At 43.6% G+C, this 8444-nt stretch overlaps 1 protein-coding gene across 1 annotated transcript; it reads left to right on the forward strand.

Moving 5' to 3' along the window:
- Positions 1-1277: 1277 nt before the first annotated feature.
- LOC104609276 (subtilisin-like protease SBT1.8) lies at positions 1278-4405 on the forward strand. The gene is made up of 2 exons (XM_010275544.3): positions 1278-3015; positions 3335-4405. The coding sequence occupies exons 1-2, from the start codon at positions 1401-1403 to the stop codon at positions 4003-4005; spliced, it is 2286 nt and encodes a 761-aa protein (XP_010273846.1). The 5' UTR covers positions 1278-1400; the 3' UTR covers positions 4006-4405.
- Positions 4406-8444: the final 4039 nt, after the last annotated feature.

The raw sequence follows: 8444 nt of genomic DNA on the forward strand, positions 1-8444 counted from the left end.
TGGGGAAAAGGGTCAAGAGCTTCTCATAAAATAATATTCTCACTTCCTTCGCAAGCCATGCTTTTCTATAAAGTAGTAAAGTTGGAGATTTGAGATTTCCCAGTAATGATTTACTCGGGTTCAGAGAAAAGAGGGACCCACTTTATCCTACCAGGTGCGAGGGACCCACCAATACCAAAGTAGTGAAATAAACCATTTTGGAGTGAGTTGCCTAATGGGATTCTACAAAAAGAGACAATGGGTTTGTGTGCTCACTAGTGGGTTGTTGGGCCAAAGTCTTTAACAAAAAAGTTTAGGGATGTGCATTAATGCGTGAGTATCCCAACTTGGGAAATGAGCATGAAGAAGGCATTGTTAAGTACTGTTAACCTTCTTTTGGCGCCAAGTTGAATGTGATTAGTTATTTGCATAGCGAGGACTGTGGAGGAACAAGAACTAAATCCTCCTTTATCCTTACCAAGCCCACTTAGGCCCATTTTTAGGAGCATGGGAATCCAAAAATGGGGAATGGGGAATGGGGAATGGGGAATGGGAATCCAAAGCATGGAAGTGAAAAAGTTAAAAGAAATAAGGGAAAGAGAGCGCGTGGTTACAGCAGATCTCGTCGAATGCTGCCACCATCTGCGGTTGCAGCTGTTCTTGGTCACATTTGTGTTGAACATGACACGAGAGAAAATAGAGAAAAGAGTCGGGTTTTCACTTTTCAGTCAGGAGACCGGTAAATTTTAACCGTTACCCGTTGGCCACCAATAGCCCAACCGCTCAAATCCCCTACTCTACAACAAAATTACGGGGGGTTGCCATTCCTGCTGTATCACTATCACCTATTTTGCGGATATTAATCAACTTTATCCAATATTTAATTATCTCTTTACCACAAAAGGTTTTAACTTTTAACTTTATATCGTTCGTGTATACCGAGCGAGATTATTTCTTTCATTGGTCTATTCTAACGATTAACAACGGCTTTCTAAGCTAAGGTGTAGATTCTGTTCTGTTGTCGATTGGTCCCATTGATCTGCTGCATATTTTTGCGCTTTGCGTTTGTTTTGTACACTTCCGTTCAGTTCGTGACGACACGTGTGGAACTGCACAACACTTCGGTAACGTGGCTTTAGTATCCACCATCAAAAGAGCATTTGCTCCTGATTTATATATACTCATTCCCTGTATGATTCTTAAGACACTATAAAATGTTGTGGTATGGTATTAAAGTAATTTTTCAATATTATAGTCCCTTTTCTGTACTCACAGTAATTTAAAAAACCCGACACCCCTCCGCATCTTCAATCCTTTTTCTCTCTCCCTGAGTCCCTGGTGGCAGTCACTTCCACTGCAGAGTGCAGAGTGCAGAGTGAGAGTGATACTGATAGTCTCTCTCTCGCTCAATCGCGTTAGCCATGGAAATGGCGTCATTCCGTTGGTCCTTGTTGGTTCCACTTCTGCTGCTTCCATGTCTAACTGTCTTTGCTGCCAAGCAGACCTACATCGTTCACATGAACCACCAACAGAAACCCACGTCCTTCCCCACCCACCACGACTGGTATCAATCCCTCTCAACTGATCCTTCCTCCCTCATCTACTCCTATAACAACGCCTTCCACGGCTTCGCCATCTCCCTAGACCCCAATCAACTTGCCTCCCTCCGCCGCTCCGACTCCGTCCTCGCCATCTATCCTGACTCCCTTTACTCCCTCCACACCACCCGCTCCCCCGAGTTCCTGGGCCTCGACTCCGATTTGGGCCTGTGGCCTGGCCACAGTACCGAGGACCTCGACCAGGCCTCTCAGGATGTCATCATCGGCGTCCTCGACACGGGCGTCTGGCCCGAGTCCAAGAGCTTTGACGACATGGGCATACCCCCTGTACCCTCCCGATGGCTCGGCGCTTGCGAGTCTGGCCCCGACTTCAGCCCTTCTGTTTGTAACAAGAAACTCATCGGCGCTCGTAGCTTCTCTAGAGGCTACCGCATGGCCTCCGGTGGGAGACATACCACCAATAACCCCAATCAGATCGAATCACCTCGGGATCGGGACGGTCACGGAACTCACACGGCAAGCACGGCAGCCGGGTCGCACGTGGCCAACGCCAGCCTTCTCGGGTACGCCAGCGGTACGGCACGTGGGATGGCGACACGAGCGCGTGTTGCCACCTACAAGGTCTGTTGGAGTACCGGATGTTTCGGTTCTGACATACTCGCCGGAATAGACCGCGCCATCGCCGATGGTGTCGATGTGTTGTCGCTCTCTCTTGGTGGTGGTTCCTCACCCTACTACCGGGATATCATCGCCATCGGAGCGTTCGCTGCAATGGAGAAAGGCATCTTTGTCTCCTGCTCGGCTGGGAACAGTGGGCCCGGTCGGGCTACGTTGACCAATGTGGCTCCCTGGATTATGACCGTTGCTGCTGGGACCCTAGACCGGGATTTCCCGGCTTACGCCTCGCTCGGTAACGGTAAGCGGTTCGCTGGGGTGTCACTCTACAGTGGAAAAGGTATGGGTACCAAACCGGTCGGTTTGGTCTATAGTAAAGGCAATGAGACGAGCAATTTGTGCTTGCCCGATTCGCTTGAATCAAAACGGGTTCGTGGGAAGGTGGTGATCTGTGATCGAGGGATTAATGCCCGGGTTGAGAAGGGTGCGGTTGTACGTGACGCGGGTGGATTGGGAATGATACTGGCGAACACGGCGGCGAGTGGGGAGGAGATGGTGGCCGACAGCCATTTGCTCCCGGCGGTGGCGGTGGGTTGGAAGACAGGGGATCTAATCAGGGAATACACTCGATCCGATCCAAATCCAACGGCAATGCTGAGCTTTGGTGGGACCGTGTTAAATATACGACCGTCGCCGGTAGTGGCGGCGTTTAGTTCGAGAGGACCAAACGTGGTGACGCCTCAGATACTGAAGCCCGATGTGATCGGACCAGGAGTGAACATATTAGCTTCTTGGTCGGAGTTAGTGGGACCAACTGGTCTGAAGAACGACACGAGGAAGGCTCAGTTCAATATCATGTCTGGTAAGCTTTAACCTAGACGAGGAACGCTAATCCTAATCCTACTACATTCCTACTCTCTCGCGGCCTCGCGGGTAGAAATAGAAATAGAATTATATGAATCTACTCTCACCGCTGCTGCTAATCTGCTGTCCAATGTCCATCCAAGGTGGTTTAATTTAATTAATAAACATTTAGCAAAGCCACTGATCAGATGAAGAAAAAAGACAACACCCTTTCACATGGACCAAAGTAAAAAAGCAATGGCCACTGGTCAGAGTAGATTTCTAATTAGAATTAGCAAACATGAAGCTTCATTTTACAGTCTGATTTCTTGTTGTAGGTACGTCGATGTCGTGTCCACACATCAGTGGCGTGGCAGCATTGTTGAAGGCGGCCCACCCAAAGTGGAGTCCTAGTGCCATCAAGTCTGCCCTCATGACCACCGCCTACACCAGCGACAATACCAAGTCTCCCCTCCGGGACGCTGCCGGCGGGGACATCTCCACCCCGTGGGCACACGGATCGGGCCATGTAGACCCACATAAAGCCCTCAACCCTGGGCTCGTCTATGATGCCACTCCCGACGACTACATCACCTTCCTGTGCTCTTTGGACTACAGCATCGATCAAGTCAAGGCCATCACAAAGCGCCAAAACATCACATGCTCTCGACGGTTTGCTGACCCTGGCGAGCTCAACTATCCCTCCTTCTCTGTCCTATTTGGCACCAAAAAGAGGGTCGTTCGCTACACGCGTGAGCTCACTAATGTTGGACCCACAGGTTCTGTGTATAATGTGGCCATAGGTGGGCCCTCGAGTGTTGGGGTAACGGTTAAGCCCACGAAGCTCGTGTTCAAAGAGGTGGGAGAGATGAAGAAGTATACTGTGACATTTGTGGCAAAGAAGGGATTAAGTAGGATGTTGGGGACTGCGGAGTTTGGTTGGATTGTTTGGAGAAACGAGCAGTACCAAGTCCGGAGTCCGGTTTCCTATGAATGGCTGCACCACTGAGTTGGTTCGTTTGTTTGTTTGATTGATTGATCGATCTTTTCTTTTGGTTGCTGCCTGCTGGCCAGATTTCTTTAGGGCCCACGAGTCGACCGGAGCGCGCAGGAGAAAGGGACGGCAATAAACGGCCCCCAAATCCATGGGGATGGGGCCCATCCCATCTGACTCGTCTCCCAGTCTCAGTGTCTGTTTGATACTAGAGTCTGATCGGGTGGGAATTTTTCCGGTCAGGTTTGGCATTACAGTGGCAGTTGAAATTGCAACTGACTTCAGATTTGTTTGTACTACTAAGTAAGAATTACTGTTAAACCTTAGATACGGTAAGAAATCAAAACCCATCTGAGGTTTAGTGATAATAATATTAAGCCCAAATACAAACATAGGCCCAAATTGCTTTCATAAACATTTGGTCTATTTGGCATCGGTCAGGGCCCAAAAAGAGGTAGAATGCAGACTTTTAGGGCGTCAACTTCTCTCAGTATAATACCGAACTAATGAATAGGTGAATGGTATATCGTAAATGCTGCCAAGAGAGGGTAAGAACACAACAAGATTTACAGGAACCTGTTATCCTTACAGGTTTTGGTGTGTATATTCCGGTTTATTGTTTTTTCACTTTTTTTCGTTTGTCAAACACTGGAGTCTGGACCCAGCCAGGGAAAACAGGTTTTTTTTTTTTATGGCAAAAGGGTGAGCTACACAAACCGGGGGTAGCTCTTTCCCTTACATCCGCATCACAAGTAAAATGAAAATCACAGAACCTAAACTCTCTACTATACTCCCGGTTGTTAAGAGCTTTATGACTAATGAGTCTGCCACTTGATTTACTTCCCGATATGCATGTTTGAATTTGATATTTAAATTGGAGAAGTCAACAAGATTCCGACATTCCTTGATGATACTTTCCATTCTCCACAGTGGCAATAGCCTACCATTGAGGCAATCAATTACTAACTTAGAGTCACCCTCGGTGGTGATTTTCTGATCACTGTAGTTAATCGCAATATTAAAGGCCTTCCATGCTGCCCAAGCTTCCACGAGGTTGATAGTCGAGATTCCAATTCCAAGAGCTTTTGTCTCAAGGACTTTGCCTTTATGGTTCCTATCTATACACCTAATGGCACAGTTGCCAGAATTTGAACAAGAAGCATCAAAATTAATGTTGCTGCAGTTATGTTTGGGTCTCAACCACTCAACATGAGATAAGTATGCTCTTATTGTTACCCAAACAAGAGGAAACCGCTTTAATCTCATTCCAGTAGGCTATCTCTACTAATGATGGTCTCCACATTACTAGTGGGACCATTAAAACTTTTAATGTTTATATTCTTCCAAATAAATCAAGAGACACAAGCAAATTTTTCTCTAGTGAAATTGTCTTTGAAGTTACCTAACGGTTTGCTGAAGCTAGCCCACCACTGGCCCACCAAAGAAATTGAGCACACAGGGATCGGCAGATCCCCGACTAATCTACTCCAAACTTGATTAGCTACATCACATTTAATAAAAAGGCGGTCGATATTCTCAACTTCCCCACAAAAAAAAAAACAAGCTAGATCAATCTCAAAACCCCTGGTAATGAGATTGTTTTTTTTTTTTTTTTTTGTAGGAAGCCTATTATTTAACATGAAGAAAAGAAAAATTTTAACTTTTGGGGGGAGCATGAATTTCCAAAATTTTTTTTGATAATTAGAAGCAAGACACTCACCACCATTAACACGACACTCTTCCTCATAGGCCGATTTAACCGAGGAATTTCCATCAGGGGTGAACTTCCATACTCTTTTATCTTCAAGATCACCATGGAGAATTAAGATAGGTTTTATAAGTTGCCAAATCTGGTGATTGGCAAGCGAATTAATGAGATCCTCTTTCCATACTCTTCTTTCAAGGTCAACTATCCTACTTACATATCCAAATCAGCTAAATCACTCCTATTTCTTAATTCAACCAACGGGCCTTTCCCGGCCTATGAATCCAGCCAGAAGTTCACACTCTTTCCATTGCCAATCCTCCACATTGAACCACTTTTAATAAGATCTCTTGAACCCACAATACCTCTCCAAGCCCAAGAACTACTTTTCTTCTTATTTACATCCCAGAAATTGCAGTTCCTAAGATATTTATTAGTCACAACTTTGACCCATAGATTATCATGACAACTTAAAATTTTCCACCCCAATTTAGCAAGTAGAGATTTATTTAGCCATGTGAAGTTCTTCACTCCTAATCCCTCTCCCCCCCCCCCCCCCCCCCCCCCATTTTGGGAGTACAAACCCTACTCCACTTAACTAGATGAATGGGGTTTCGGCACCTCTCCTTAGACCAAAGGAAATCCCTCGGTCTTTTTCTAAATCAGCAACAACATTACTTGGAATTTTAAAAGACTGCATTACAAATTGAGGCACCATGGAGGCTGAAGAGTTAATTAAAGTTAATCTCCCTGCAACCAAGAGAGAATTATTTTTCCAACTTGCAAGTTTGTTAGCCATTTTCTCTTTCAAAAACTTGAAAGTATCTTTTGAAACTCTACCTTCAATAATGGGAGCTCCAAGATAAGTCTTTTTCCTACTCCTAATCGGAATCTTAAGAATTCTAGCCATCACTTTTTGAAGTCTAAAGGGGATGTTTTTGGAAAAAGTTATGGTCGATTTAAGATAATTAGGAAGCTGGCCAGAAGCTTTACCAAAGCTATCCAAAATCTCATTGATTTTGAGACAAGCATTGACTGAGGACTTCGCAAAAATAATGCAATCATCTACAAATTGAAGAATTGGAATGGTCAGACCTCCCCTAGAGGCTTTACAACCCACATCATTCGAGCCACATACAGCCTCCATATTAAGTTTACTCGAAAGGGCCTTAGCGCAAAAGACAAAGATATAAGGGGAGAGGGGGTCTCCTTGCCGAATCCCCCTATTAGATCTAATGGCTTGAGTAGGAGAGCCATTTATGAGAATCTGGAAGGAAATTAAACTAATACATTGTGAGGCATAGGCCTCAAGGCGTTGCGAATTGTTAAAGCTTAAGAATAAAATTAATTAGTTTATAAATTGATAAAAGTAACATATAATATACTGAGTTAGAATGATAGAAAATATAAATATCTATAAAATAAAAGTTTATAAGCAATATGTTTCAGTGGTTAAGCATTAAATAAAATAATAACAAATCAACCAACAATTATAAACATTTTAAATTTCATGTTTCAGAGGTATAACATCGTTGAAATTGTATGTACCCTTAAGGGTTATAAGTGACGCGTTTTTTTTCTGTTCAACCATCCTTTTAGAAAGGTTTCCTATTATTTTGATAATTTGATAAATAGATTCGGGTAAAAGTTCAAGGGTAAATAAATAGAAGAGGCATGTTTTGAAACTTTGAAAATTAATTAAGGGTAAAAAGTAATTTTATTCAATTTAGCAACAATACAGGATTTTTACCCAAACTTTTTTGGGAGATTCAGCCCACCTCAGAATTCTTAATCCCACCGTACAGGTGGAATGAATCCTGACCATGGATTGATGCCAAATCTACATGCAAGATACAATTTATAGGAGGGGCCTACTAGTAGACTATGGAGGGCTGTAATTTTAGAATTCTGCAGTGGGCTGCAGTGTACTTCTCCAATTTTTTTTTTTGAAAAGGCAAACTTTCTAATTTAAAGGCCCACATGGGCAAAATTTACAAAGCCCGGCAACCAGGATGGCCGATGATCAAACCAAAATGAAGCAACCTGAGTTCTTTTAGCATATTGCACCATTGCATGAGCCGCAGAGTTAAAAGCATGGTTTTCCAACCGCCATTGACCTGGATGGTCAAACCGTTCGGCCTGGGAACCATCCAAGCAACCGGTTCCATTTTACCCCAAACCCGGTCTTTGACCAAAAAATGTTGAAAAAGTCAACAACCCGTTCAATGGTTTTTGGCAGTTCCTTTTTAATTTTTTTTTATTTTTTTAATTTTTTTTGTTAAAACGAATCATCTATTTGAACTGAACGATCGAACAATCAACCCGAAAGCCAATGGTCAAAACGGTTCATTTCCAAGTCGTTTTTTAAAACCATGATTAAAAGATCTATTAATATAAATTAAGTTAGTTTGACTGAAACTGATCTTGAGGTTAATATCAAAAAGCAAATTCCACGATTGGTAGGGAAGGGAAAGGCGGCCTAATCCATTTAAACTCTAGATAACTGAAAGGGAGTTAGAACAACACACTACTCGCCCTCAGCCCTCCTTAGCCTTGGATAATGCCTTTAAAATCGCCATCAGCTCATCTTCTTCCATAATCCGCTTAGAAGCAAAAGACCCACCAGCCGAACTTGCATAAGAACTATCAAGATACGAACAGATAAAACCGTAAGTATTTAAGGCTCAGTTTGAAAGGAGTATAAATACAAATTTGTAGAGTATAAAACATTACATTTTATATTATTTTA

This window comes from Nelumbo nucifera, chromosome 6 (assembly GCF_055504915.1).
Source record: "Nelumbo nucifera cultivar China Antique chromosome 6, China Antique-T2T, whole genome shotgun sequence".
Lineage (NCBI taxonomy): Eukaryota > Viridiplantae > Streptophyta > Magnoliopsida > Proteales > Nelumbonaceae > Nelumbo > Nelumbo nucifera.